The 14,071-nt window shown below is 43.6% G+C and overlaps 3 protein-coding genes across 3 annotated transcripts in view; 2 read left to right on the top strand and 1 right to left on the bottom strand.

Moving 5' to 3' along the window:
• LOC142804087 (uncharacterized) overlaps positions 1–14,071 on the top strand; it is a 446,442-nt gene that overhangs the window by 89,037 nt on the left and 343,334 nt on the right. The window lies entirely within an intron of this gene.
• The window catches only part of LOC142804086 (uncharacterized), a 446,178-nt gene that overhangs the window by 90,985 nt on the left and 341,122 nt on the right, over positions 1–14,071 (bottom strand). The window lies entirely within an intron of this gene.
• The window catches only part of LOC119170147 (Huntingtin interacting protein 1), a 130,636-nt gene that overhangs the window by 104,404 nt on the left and 12,161 nt on the right, over positions 1–14,071 (top strand). The window contains exons 26-29 of the mRNA XM_075890657.1: positions 2,090–2,190; positions 5,286–5,518; positions 7,252–7,313; positions 13,440–13,556. Of these exons, the coding sequence (XP_075746772.1) occupies positions 2,090–2,190; positions 5,286–5,518; positions 7,252–7,313; positions 13,440–13,556 (513 nt within the window). The remainder of the gene's footprint in view (positions 1–2,089; positions 2,191–5,285; positions 5,519–7,251; positions 7,314–13,439; positions 13,557–14,071) is intronic.

Raw genomic sequence — 14,071 nt, 5'->3', positions numbered from 1 at the left:
GACTTGTTTTGTTTAAACAGCACGTTAAGTGTCGAGCGGTAAACCTTGTTAGTTCGCTCTCGTCCTGTGTATGTTGTTTTCATGCGTCATTTGTGTGTGAACAACGTGCTGCACGTTTCAATCTGCTTGCCTTTCTCAGCGTTACAATCCAAGTTGTTGCTTATCGCATTCATTGCTTCGCCCTTGCAACAAAAATGTGACTTTCCTTAATTTCGAACAACCGTGTTGTCACAACCGAGAGGATGTCAGTTTAGGTGCGGATGGAAACTCTTCCAAGACCACGGTAACGACGGATCTTCGAAAGTCGACTCGCCACGCCATTCCATCTTGCGCTGCGAGTTCGCAGGCTGGTAGCTTTTGCAATTAGCCAATTTAGTTCTAGCTACACAGCGGCGCGTCAAACGCAGTGCAATGAATGTAACAGCAAAAAATTGTAATTTTATAAGAAGCTAGGCAGGCAGCCAATTCTTTTGGATTCGATATCGCGGAACTCCTACAAAACGCTGGTGTGAGCTGACGCGGCCGCTTTAGGGAGAAGTGCTGTTTTCACACAGTACCTTTTTCGCGTTGAAACCGCCTTGATATTCGCCAAGATAGCAAGCGCGCCAGCAATCGCAACCCCCCTTAAAATCCAAGTTCATTATTGCTACTCAAGCGATCCCCCCTCCCCGCATTCTTTCAAACCCGGTCAAGACGAGTGGTTTACTTTCTGTTTGAGCATTTGACGGCAGTCCTAACTCGCAGAAGGTGTTATCTTATGCACTTTCCAGGCAATAAGGATGGGCCCACTCATTTGATTTCTGCTTCAGCAGCGCTCGCACGCTTTTACTCGCTCGTGAAAGTTAAGATGCCGTGGGGGCATGTTATCAGTTTGGACTTGTTACGAACATGGCGGTGACGGCTAAAACCCGCCGAGAGTGTCCATATAATTGCTATCGCAATAATAATGTAGTTTTTACTGTAAAATAAGTGTTTTGTGTTAGTTATGCCTTCAGTCCCCCTTTTGTTTAATTTGCACATTTACTTTATGAATTTTCGTACCGAACCTGCATTTAATGAAATTCTCTTTATAACAAATTTTTTCATGAAGTTATCAATTCTGTTATATCTAGGTATGACTGTATTTTTAAGAATTCTCGAAAGATACCATGTTGATGAAATTCACTCATTTTTGAAGCCCGATTTTGCTTCCGTGTACGTCACAGTTTGTTCATATTTACAGCACTGATAATACCTTAAGTGCTTATCCTCTGCATTTTAATTTGTCTAGTAATTTTCAAAGAAATGAATTTTTTTCTTGAAACAAAGAAAACTACTGGTCAGTTCAAAAATCTAAAATAAAAACCTTACCCTCAATTTCGCTCGAAAATTTCTCAATTGTTCTTGGAAGACTCCATTATTGTATTCTGGAAAAACATGTCGGATCATTTGGATCAGAACAAACTTATGAATTTTCAAGTATTGTGTTTTCAGAGCAAGTTCACTATTGGGTAAATGACATCTCTTTTAGCAAGAGAATACAATAATGTGCTTTTTTTCTCTGATTTAGCAAAATAACAGTAATTAGGTAGTTCCCTAAAATAAAAACAATTTCTTAGAATGAATGCATATGAGTATTGCTTCTTAACAGTTGTGTAAAAAAAAAAAAAACGGGGATAAGAAGAAGCAACACAAGCACGAGCACCGCTAACAACTCTTGTATATTCAGGCTCATTGTAAATCCAGTCTCACTGGCACTGGAAGCCCTCCAAGGTCGTGCAACCAAGTTGGTCACTACTCAAATTGCAAATCGACCATTCTGGCTCACTTTTTTTCTTGCCGTCACACAACTGCAAATCAAGGAGAAAACCAGGAAAGTTGCTTTTTGAACGAAAGTTACCAGTCGATATCATAGACGCATGGCTGAAAAATCGAGCAGCCTGTGTCTGATCCTAAGCAGTCACTTTTCAACCAAAATTGGCCATTTTCAGCAACTGGTGACTTTGTGTGGCACAAGTGCACTATAGGGCACAGGGGTTGACATGAGTGAGCCCTTGAAACAGCAGCATCTTTCATTAATAAGCATGATGTGCTTGTGTCCGCTCCCCAGGGCTCTGCGTCAAAGAAGGAGTTCTACAGTCGGAACCACCGCTGGACTGAGGGTCTGATCTCAGCCGCCAAGGTGGTTGGCCTTGGCGCTAAGTTCCTCGTGTAAGTCATAAAGATCAAATCGACGGGAGCCCCGTCTTTTTCAAGGCAAAATATGGGGTTCCCGTCAAAACGTAACACGTTGTTTCCGGCATTCAACTCTGTTCTGGGTGTTTCACTGCGCCCACACTGTGCCTGCACCATCTTGACAGCTTTACAACAAGGCTGTTGTTATCAATAGCCGGTTTGTGTTTCTAGATGCCATGAGAGATACTTATCTGGCTGGTTCTTCTAGTCAAGTTTATTTTTTGTTCTGTCTTACAGAGATAAGGAATGTGAAAGAAATTCTGTGTATAAAACAGCTTCACTAGTTCACATCCTCAGAATATTAGCACAAAACAATAAATTGGAATGCTCATCACAGCACCACTGTGACAGTACGACGCTTCATGGACAGTGTACTAGATCGGAAAGAACACATTGAAATTGTAATTAGGATACATGAATTTTTACCTTTGAGCTTGTTAAAAGATTTGGACTACCAAGTAAATTGTTTTATTATCAAAGAACAAAATGTTGCAAGATGATGACTTGCCTTGGCTTGAGGATAGAGCCCTGCATCACTGGCTTTGTTAACCAGTCACTCCTTCAATGAAACTCGCCACAGGCAGTATTCTTCAGCCACCAAAATTGAGGTGGCAATCCCGCTTGCTGGATCACCTTCGTGGGTGCGTCACTGTATCGAGTCAAAGTAACCTGGCACAGTGCCAAAAACTGTAATTTGTATGAGCCAAAGCTCCCAACACCACAAATTTCAGCAAAAGCGACCGTCGCCCTGACAGTGATTACTGGAAAACACCACCCATGTGGCTTGTAGGATATGAGGTGAGGGTCACTCATTCTGTAACTCTATTCATTGGAATGCAGTATAAGCAAATTAGACCACTTAAAGGAATACTGAATAATTTTTTTCTCGCAAGATATTCAACCAAGCCAGAAGATTAGGCACTGAAATCGGTTGACATAAGCCTAATTTGAGTTAAAAAATAACGAAAAATGGATATATTTGTAAGTTTTTCGCAGACTGATTTATCTAGCAGCCGCACTTTGAGTTAGAGGAGGTGAAGTTAATGCCAGGCTACCAACTGTGCCAGCCACCGTCTGCATCTTTTAACCAGTGATGTACCGTGCAGGGAATTTTTTCTTTTTCGGGGAATTTTCGCCTGTCATTTTGAGCCAAAGGGATGTTTGCAGGGAAAAAAATTTCTGAAATAGGGAATTTTTATATCTCTGAATGAAATTTCTTTGGCGTAGTACGGAAAATCACTGCTTTTAACCTTTCACTACGATTCCTAAAATCATTACAAACCTGGGAACAGTGCTCCCAGGTTGGGCTGAAGCATACAGTTTTCTAAAATTAACTAGAGGGGACTCTGACACTGCGATCATTCAGCGGCCATTGGAATTATGGGTATGACATGGAGATGCTAGTCTTCGTGCTTGCGGGCGGCAAACGCACTTGTGGCTTTGTTTATTGCTGTGTTTTGGTTTTCGTTTCGAATGAAAGAATAAACGGTTATTAACTTCGTGAGCATATTTAAAATGGTGGGCCTAAAAGGCAAAGGTGGTGAAGCGTAACTGCCGAACATTTGCTGATTGTTTTTTTGTGACTAAGTAGCCTCAAGCCATGCGAAGCCAGAAGAGATCTTAAGTACGAAGACTTGGCAAATCTATGTATTACCCATAATTCTCATGCTCGTTGAAGCGCCATGCATTGTAACTCCCATAAACACTAGTGCCAGAGTTCCCTCTAGTGTGCATTTAAGAAATTTTATGGGGTAAAGTCCTTAACTGGTGCGACACATCTTTGCACCTTTGTGGAAAGGGAAGTGGGGATGGAGAAAAAAGAAGAGGTGGAGAAAGGGAAGTATGCAGACAGGAAAATGTATACCCTGCATTCACTGCAGTGAATTTGGCAGCTCGCGCTAGTGTGCAACCACCAAGCACTGGCAGTTCTCCAAGAATACAGACAACTGTTCAAAAAATATGTGAAAGAAACATTGTTTATCAGAACAGTCATCTTTTCAGGATTTAAGTCCAATGTTTTCCCAATTTTTTTCTTTCCGCTTTCATTATCCTTCATTATCTCTTCAAGGGAGATGCGATTCGAAAAAGAAGTTTCGTTAATTTATAACCTAGGGCAATGAAATTTTTGCTGAATATATAAGCTTTTATGCGGATTTCAAATATGTAGTTATTTTAGAGTAAGTTGCACAATTTTTGTTTTATGCCATGAAAATATGTAAAGTACAGTTTGTTTTGGGCAAACTTTCTATGCTGCTGAACTTGAAGTTTTGCAGTTCTGACCCATTAAATGGCTCGCTCATATAGCTCTACGTTAACTGTAGAATGTAAATAATTATAAAGAAAGTCTTTATAAGACATTTTAAGGGACAACAAAAATTGTGATGCGAGATTTTCAGAAATTCTCAAGCTGTATTAATTGCATGCATTAGGTTCATAATAATTATACAGGTTGTATCAAGTTTTAAAGGAAATACTTGGACTCTTCACATGTCAAGCAATGTGTGGGCAAAATTTCATTTCAATCGGGCTATCAGTAGTTCCGCAAAATTGATGTCTAAACACAGGAAATTGGCCCGAGATTGATCATGAGAAAAATGCATTTTAAAGATATAAGTGAAAGCTCATCTATGCAGAAAAGATTAGTTTTTTAAGATGACTTCTTCTATTCATGAGAGTTTGGCAATCATGGTCATTTTGAGCATGTGGATTTAGTGAACTACTCATGCGAAATGCAATGGTAATTGCAAAATGCAAGCGAGGTGACCATTTCCAGGGGACTCCAGACAATCAGCTCTTCTTAGTTTTCAGTAGCCATCTTGTGCTCTATAAAAGTGATTTTAACCTACTTCGTGTTTAATCTGAATCTTCAGTCGTTTTGTCTTGAAAGTAGACAAACTAAACTTGTGAAGGCAATTAAAACGAAAAACATGTAATTTTACAAGACAAAAAACTTGCATTTTTCGACTCCCATCTCCCCTTAAACCTTTAAAGATGCATGGCTGCAAAGTTTGTTTCACCTTTGTAGTAGTGCTGCGCAAAGGTCGCATTTCCAATGCGACACTCAATTTCAGGGATGCGGCAGACCGTGTTGTGTCAAGCGGTGGTGGTAAGTTTGAGGAACTGGTGGTGGCCAGCCAGGAGATTGCAGGTGCCACTGCACAGCTGGTGGTAGCCTCGCGCGTGAAGGCTGACCGTGGCTCAGCTCGGCTAGCAGCACTAGGGGCGGCCTCCAAGGGCGTCTCTCAGGCGACGGGGAATGTGGTGGCCACTGCCAAGGCTTGTGCTCATCTTGTTGAAGATTTGGGTAAGCGACTACCATGACCCACAATTGTTTGTGTGCGTGCATGTTTGCAGTGTGCCAGCATGGAATTGTGTCGAAGTCATAGTACTTTAGACATGTCTTATGAGCTTCAATACCACATAGGGGAAGTTTTTTGTTGCAGAGCTGTCTTAGCGTATGATGTGCTGCCATCATCATCATCCACATTACAGTAGTAGTAGTAGTATTAGTCGTAGTAGTAGTAGTAATAGTTGGCATCACACAGCTTATGTGACCAAAGGATGGAGTGAATACATAAATGAATAAAATGATATGATTACGATGACTTCTTTCTACCAAAAGTCACCGTTGCTATCATAATTACAGCTTCACTGTCTGATGGTTTCAACGGCTTTGAACTGCCTGAATTTAAATTTTTAGTCACTTGGTAAGTTTATATTTTGCCAAACACTAAGTGTGAGGCCTCAGCCAAGTGCTAATTTGTGAGCCAATGCAACATGCGTTGCTGGTCGACTGGTGGTAATGGTGGAAAATGTTTATTTATCTATTGATACTGGTAGCTGTGTATGGGTCAAGTCTGGCAGCGCTAGGGCCGTCTCACACACCCATTGGAAGTATCTGTAGTCTGGTATCCCTTTAGCTTCCAGAGCAGCTCTGGCTCTAGCCATAAATGCCTGCTGGGCTTTGGAAATTCAAGCAGCTTTCCAGTCCTGACAGGTTGGGGGGGGGGGGTGTTGGATTGGAGGGACATGCCCACACCATGCGATTGGTAAGGAAACGGGCCCAAGAAAGTAGAACTGAAGTGCTCAAGTAGGACTGGGCACGGTACAATATTGGTTAAAAGATAGATTAGGAGCTGAGCAGCTGAGAAATGATAAGCCCCATATGCAGAAATCCGCCTTAACATCTACCTATGAGTGTATATGAACTGGAATCCTTGTAACATCAGATGTGAATACGCCCAAATAAATGCAATGAGGTCCCTAGGTGTGTTCATATTAGACATTATCTCAGTTTTATCTCAGGGCAGGTACATTTTTGTGTGCAGGGGTACATTTGTTTGATTGTTAGATATCGTTCCACTAGAAGCCATTGTAATTCAGCATATGGTGCCATGAAGTCTCGCAGTTTAATGCAGGTGTGTCTGTAAAGTGGTGAGACTGGGTCTAGTTAAAAGATCTCGTTGGTCCAATCAGTGCATAATACTAAAATTCTTCAGAATAGTCCTATTAGGTATTGATACACCATCGATGTACCGTGATTTTCACGCTGCATAGGCCACCTAAATGTCAGCTGCTGTGACCTCTCTCAGAGACTTTGTGACAGCCCATTGTGTGGTGGGAACACCATCCATCGAAACTGTGACTTTTGTGGCTTCTCTTCAGCTTTAAGAGTAAGTGTACTGGACTCACACCAGGGCTGTATCAGGACTGCATCAGCCCTGATATAAGCCCGGCAGAGTTCTTTTTTTTCCTGAAGCACGCGATAAGTCTCAAAAGTCGCTGTTTCGCCCGTGTTCCTGCCATTGAGCATTGCGCAGTTCTGGTTATTAAAAAAAAGAAGTCGGTCCGAAAGCTTTACTATGCAACAACATTTTCACGGAAGTCAGTGTTAATGCAAGACTGTTTCAATTAGGCAACTTCAGAAAACTCTTGTGAACTCAACTACTTTGAGTCATAAAATGTTGCAAGCATGCAGGTATTGACTGAAGTTGTTCCAGTCTGCCCTCTCTAACATTATGCCTTTTTTTTTTTCAGAAGTGCTTGATTTCTCCAGAATTACACTACACCAGGCCAAGAGATTAGAGATGGAGTCACAGGTATGGTCAATAAGTGCTTGACACAGCACCTGCATTCTCTTTCTATCCTGGCTAGCTTTGCTATTTTTTATGCCAGGTCAGTGCCTTGCCTTCTTCTGGTGGGTCAGTTGCATTGTTGTTTCTTTTGCAATAAATGCAGGGCTCATTGTAGACAAGGTCATCTGTAGCATTTATTTTGTCCAGCTAGAAAGTTTACTGACGCTGAGCACCCAAATTGTTAAATATGTGGATGTGACATTTGTGCCGTTGCATTCGCTCGCTCACGAGAGCCAGTGAGCTTGTTCCAAATTCCGGACAAGTCGCCGGCGGCCCACAGACACCTCGGCTCATGGGTTATTACATGATTATCACGTGATTTAAAAGGTCCGAGTAGTCTCGGGCCATATGTTCGCTTTATGTTGGCCACATCCTACAGGGCGTCTGCCACGCCATCTGCTTCGTTCATGGCTGCAACATCAGCCACTAAGCCAACCCAATTTCGACCTCAAGAGTCATTTGATAGTGAATTATGTCTGTTTTTGTTATGACACAACTTAGTGTAAGTGAACTATTCAAGCACTCACACATCAAAGATTCGTGTGGGCGTTCCACCACTGTTTCTATTGGTAAGCATTATGCGTGTTTGCCAAACCTTCGGGAATGTGCATGTACCCGACGTAGCTCAGAATGCCGGCGACAAGAACTCTGTGCTCAAACAATGCAAATTCCGGAAACGTGCGTGAAGCAGACACAAAAAAGCAATAAGAGAGCAAGAGCGCATAGAAAATTTCCACCGGTGTCCAACTTAACATGTCTGCACACGAGATGCACCGCGCCGTCGTCGGTCAGCTGCATGAAAGAAATTGTTTAAACAGTCCAGGGGCCACCTGCAGCCCACCTGTCACGTAAAAAACCCACATGCATTCGAGATGTCTCGGACCAGTTGAGCGGAGCTTCTGGTAGGTCACTGAAAAAAACTAATGCGGCGTCAGCGTCTGGAGTCGTCTGGGACGTGCAAATTTAAGAAGCTCAGTGTGAGCATCACGAAGTGTGAGGTCATGGGCTCAACTCCCAGTCGTAGATAGCAACCAGGTTTTTATGGGAGTAAAATGAAAATAAAATTCTAAAAAGGTGCAATTTTAAATTTATTGGTGCAACACCAAGCTGCAAGTTGCCAAAGTAAATCCAGAGCCTTTTACTATACATCTCTCATTCTCCAAGTTTCTCTGATGCATGAAACACTCCAGACCTATTGATCAGTCAGTCTTCTAAATCGCGGCAGAAGTTTGGAAAATTTTGAAGGCTTAGCTGGCGATACTACTGTACTTATTATATTCAGTACACTACGTGCGGGGGTGTGTAGAAAAATTTTTCTTTAGTTATTTGAAAATGCTGCAGTGCTTCCAGCGGCATATCAATGTGATTGCAGACATTATTAAATGCAAAGCATTTCTTGGCGTTTTTTTTTTTTTTTCTCGAGTTCTCACATATATATAGATACATATATAAAGTAAAACCTCGCTAATTCAAACTCAGTTTTTTTTAAGTCCAACTTAATTTGAAGGATTTCCGCAATCTCGTATTTTGCAATGTAATTTTAAGTGGATAATTCGAAGTGGCGACCGGCACCAGTCCGGTTAATTTGGAAACTTTGGGTGCAATGTGCCAGTTCCAGATCCCGATTTCGCCGCGAAACGATGGCTATTAATAGCCATGAGGCAATGCAACGTTTCGATACTAACGAGTGGCAGCTGAAGCACCCCAGCCTCGCTGCTTTCAGCACAAAAAAAAAAAAACGGTCTCGTGGCCAATTAAAACGTGCGCCTGCGGAAAACAAGCTGTGCTTCACTGCAACACAATGTGACATGCGGGCAGCTTATTGCATGTTTCTCGCTACGTCAGCGGGTCATGGTTTATTCATTCTTTCTCGGATTGTAAAGAAATAATAAAGGGAAGTTCAGCGGAAATCGCGATGTATGCGAACCTCTGATTGCCCGTTGTTGCAGCAATTCCAGTCTTTGCACTGCTGGTCAAGTTCTTGCCAGCAACACCTACTTCAAAAACTAAGTTTGAAAGTTTCAAAGATAATTTTTTTCATCCAAAATACATTGTGAGCTTCATCATTCTGGCCATTATCAAATTCATAATTATAATAAAAATAATGTGCGAATAGTCGCATCATGACGTGCTGACGGAGCTAGAAGCAGGCGACATGCTGCCCGCATCAACGTTACTAGAACCAGGTCAGTTTCGCAGCTCCCCGCGCGCGCCGGCACGAGCGGCTGACGCGTGAACTAATGGCGCTGCTGTTCCGTCTTGCTTCACATACCACGCCACGCGTTGCGACGCGCGTGTTGCCGCTTAGACACGACAACACGTTTTCGGCGCTCGGTTGCTTCTTCGCGCCATTATTTAGTGAACTGTCGTTCCTTACGAAAGAGTTCTAACATGTGACAAGAGCGCCAATAAACAATGCCTTAGTGTTGTGCCCCGGGCCGCAAAAGCGGCTACGGAAATTACATTGATCATCATTTCTTTGAACCACCCTGGGATCGCGATGAGTTTAAAAAAAGCCACCCGCATGTTCCCGCGGAAAGAAGTCGAGTAAATGCGTCGCAGATAGAGGGGGGGGGGGGGGGGTATCGCGTGTATGTTGCGTAATTGGCTATTGTTATTTCATCTTATTTACGGAATGATGACGAAGCGCGTCCTTCAAGGAGTGTTTGGAGGCTGATGTTGGGTTGTGCCCCACTACTGGTTGAAGGTACTGTAGCTTCCAGCGCATCTACTCGAGTCAAGCAAAGCGTAGCCAGAAATTTTTTTCGAGGGGAAATTGGGCAAGGGGCACCTGCTTCATTTCGGGCAAGGCACCCCCTTGAAATGGTCATTTGTTATTCTCTATGCTATCGCGAAAAAAATTTCCGGGGGGGGGGGGGGGTGCATGGGCTTGGTGTGTTAGCTCCTCTGGCTATGTCAGGCATGGACACAAACTGCACTCTGTGTAACGAACCGGAAACGGTTGGACATGTTGAGTGAGTGCTGTGATCCGATATTCTTTTGAGATGTGGTACAAAAGACCCTGAAGAAATATCTGCCGATAACACCTCATGGCATACGTTATATTTCAATTCAGAATGAGGGTGGTGTTCCATATAATATGACGCAATTACTGGGCCTTTACTGTCTCTAGATAAAACGCATGGCCGTGAGCCACATGGATCCTAAAGCAAAATCGGCACGGGAAACTTCATTGAATGCGTAATATGTGCGCAAGATAGATCGAACATTTATATAACCTCAAAATTGTATGCAGGTGTTTGATGAATTGGTAAAAATGAACCGTTCTTAAACCGTCAAAGTGGTGCGAGTAGACCAATATGGTTTTTATGAATATGTATTTATTTATTTCTCAATAGAAAGGTTCTAAAAAGCACACGCGTGCCTGTGTAGTAGAACTCCCGCTCTCCCCGCAAACTGCCCGAATTCGAACCCCCACTCAGACCCAGAACTTTTTATATTTGCATCTTTCTCAATTTTCCAGTCGCGCCCAAGATGATTATTTTTCGCTCACAACCTACGAAACCGACGCCGACGCGAGAGTTTCTGTGGAACGAACTCTTTAACGCTGTCGCGATAAAAATGGGCACAGATGCTGTGCCGCAAGGATGGGCGGCTGACTCAGAAGTCCGCTATATGTGAGTGACATTTTGAGGTGCACGATAATGTGAAATATCATAAGTACATTATAAATGGGAAATGAAATACTTCCACCTTGAGGAAAATGGGCGCTAGTGCCAAAAACATTACCTCGCTTTTTTCCTGGTCTGCCAGATTGCATATCGAAGGCACATGTGACAAGAACAAGGAGGTCACACACACGCACACACACACGCACGCACGCACACACACGTACGTGCTAGGGATGAGCTCATGCCAGAAAATGAAATAGGGAAGTCATGGTCATGGAGTCGGTCGAGTGATTTTAGCGACGACGCATCTCCGGGCAGATCAGACGTCTCGTCAGCTACACCGTTCGCGCTAAATGAAGCAATGAACGTGTCGTTGCCTTCCGCGTGCAGGAGCCAAAAATTAATTGATGATGCCGTGTCAGGGATGACGTGCGGTGTTTTTCTACTGCAGAAATCTTGCACCAAGAGCTGCTACTGCGAAAAACTGTTATTGTGGAACGAGGTGGTAGCTCTAGATTGTGCCCACAACCATTAAAGCTCATCGTAAACACTGTACAGTGTTTACAAAGCGGCCTACTAGCTTTCTCTGCCTCTCTTACGGAGGCCACTGCTAGCCAGAAAGCCTGCAAAGGTGGTGAAAGCCAAAAAACAAAAGGTCCGCAACCTCTCGAAGAGGTTCGCCCGTGCGGCTGCCTCAACAAGGAAGACACATAAGGAGATCCTGGCTCTTGAGCGAAAGCTTTCCGCAGTTTCGAATGAGAGAATCGAAAATACCTTTGCTGAGCTTCCTCATTTGCTAAGGCTTTCATTCATGACATCACTAATGTAACGAGTGTTCGGCAGGACGATCGCATACTAACAACTCGTCCTGTGTACTTCTATTCTGGCGTCTTGTGTTTCAAGCACTGTTATTTTTATAATGTATTGCGGGCTAGCGCCCAACACAAGCTTCTCGGGCACAGCCGATTCCGCCCGAAAACAGCGTTCCGAGCACTGTTTGTAAATAAATAAGTAAAGAAATAAATAATTAGTTTCCCGATTGGAAAGGCTCCTGACATTTAGCGGTGATCATGAAACAGGTGTTTTACAAATTTCCGTTTTCGAAGTAGTTGAGTTTACCGCTCAAGGGTCAATAGCGAATCTCGGTTATCACGACTGACGAGAGCTGCGACGATAACGCGAATCACTCGCGCTGCAGCAGACGACGCGCGCGGCTTGAAGCAAAATGGCACAGCAGCGCTACTAGTTCTCGCGTCGGCCACCACGGCCACTTCAGAGAGCGCGCGCCTACGGGGAGCTCCGAAACTGACCTGGTTCTAGTAACGTTGGCCCGCATGTCACTACTGTGTTGCAGTAAAGATGTCTTGTTATTTGCAGGTGCACATTTCAGTCAATAAGGACAGCATTTTTTTTTTTTTTCCGGTAACAGCAGCGAGGCCCAACCGTTCCTCTATGTTCGCGGCAAAATAAAGACCAGGTATTGCTAGAAAACATGACCTTTAAAGCAGCAAGCTAGCCAACACTGCAAACCACGAGCAATGATTACGGTGAATAGTTCTAAATTTATAGCATTTCATTCCTTGCATGTTCTGTTAATTCGAAAACCCGCTTAATTTGAAGCTTTCTTGCGGCCCCAGTGACTTCGAATTAACGAGGTTTTACTGTATATACGGTGGCGGCGACGGCAAAAACCAGCCGAGACTGTCTACATTATTGCCATAGCTTAAAAAAAAAAGCAAAGCTGAACGTCGTCGGGGGCCACACCATGTGCGTGCAGTGAACTATGAACGCGCGCACGGCGTCGAAAACGAAAAGCAAACGACACAAACACGGATACTGAGGAAAACTATTCGGTAACGCACCCTCTATATGCAGCGCGGCCCCACATATGTGACGCTAACAAAAAGCAAGGCACTGCCAATGTGTAAAAGTAGGTGTCTTTTTTTTTTTTTTTTGGTTTGGAGTGGTGGGGTACACCTGCACATACGCCTGCGGCAACGAGGACGGCAACAACGCTGGCTCGTAGGATGCAGGCCCGCCTGCCCGCCTCGCACTCGCACGTGTGCAATAGCGCAATAACGAGTGCTCGCTCTCACTTAGTGCGCCGTGCGCACCGCCACCACTCCGTACTTCATCGGCGACGGGGCAGCCGCGGAAGATGCATGCTCGTACCAAAATGCCAAAATGCGGAGAGAAATTCCTAGATTGTCCGTGGAGAAAATTCGTTATATCAAGGTTGTCTCGCGCTGTTACCTTGTTACATAGCAGTCGAAAGTACATGTGCTTCTATGGAGCGGTGGCAGGGAATAGAAAAACTTCGTTATATCGTGGAATTCATTATACAGAGGTTCGTTATAAGCAGGTTTAACTATACAATGCAATCTTTCAAACTTCACCTTGAGCTTAAGCATGCTTTCTCAGTCATGAACTTCCTCATTCTCTCACAATGTGGTGATAGGTCCGTGTACTGGAGCTCGAGAGCAGCCTGGAGCGGGAGCGTGTTCAGTTGGCGGCACTTCGCAAGCGCCACTATCATCTGGCTGGAGCCAGCGAGGGATGGGACGATGCACCTGAGGTGAGGGCTCGTCTGAAGCAACAGGGTTCTCTGTGCGCTCCTGTCTCTTAGTTTTCGTAGCCTTTGTTATTGGTTTGACTGCATGGCAGCAACCTGTCCCCTATCCACTTTATTTGGAAGAACAGTGTACTCAATCATGGGAAAGACAACATGAAAAATGGGATGAGAAAGATAAGATGAGATAGTTTTGTCTAGTCCGATATTTTTTTTGTACCACTTTTTGTCTGAATTTTGTATGAAATTTCTAAAAAAGCTGTAAGGTTCATACAATGTAATGAATACACTCAAATTTCAATATAATGAAATATCAGTTATAACAAAGTAAATTTAAAATAGTCTTGCAATGGACAGTGTTAAGGATAACCTTTATAACAAATTTCCCGATATAAACCCTTTCACTGTTTATAACCACAGGCCCTTGATGACATAACGTTAGTTATAGCGCGAGAACAGAACGAACGCTCGTCTCCTTCTTGTCTCTTTGGCGTCGTTCCGTTCTCGTGCTATAACTATCG

This window comes from Rhipicephalus microplus, chromosome 3 (genome assembly GCF_043290135.1).
Source record: "Rhipicephalus microplus isolate Deutch F79 chromosome 3, USDA_Rmic, whole genome shotgun sequence".
Taxonomy (NCBI): domain Eukaryota; kingdom Metazoa; phylum Arthropoda; class Arachnida; order Ixodida; family Ixodidae; genus Rhipicephalus; species Rhipicephalus microplus.
Note: the sequence above shows the minus strand (reverse complement) of the source record. Positions and strands in the feature narration are given on the sequence as shown.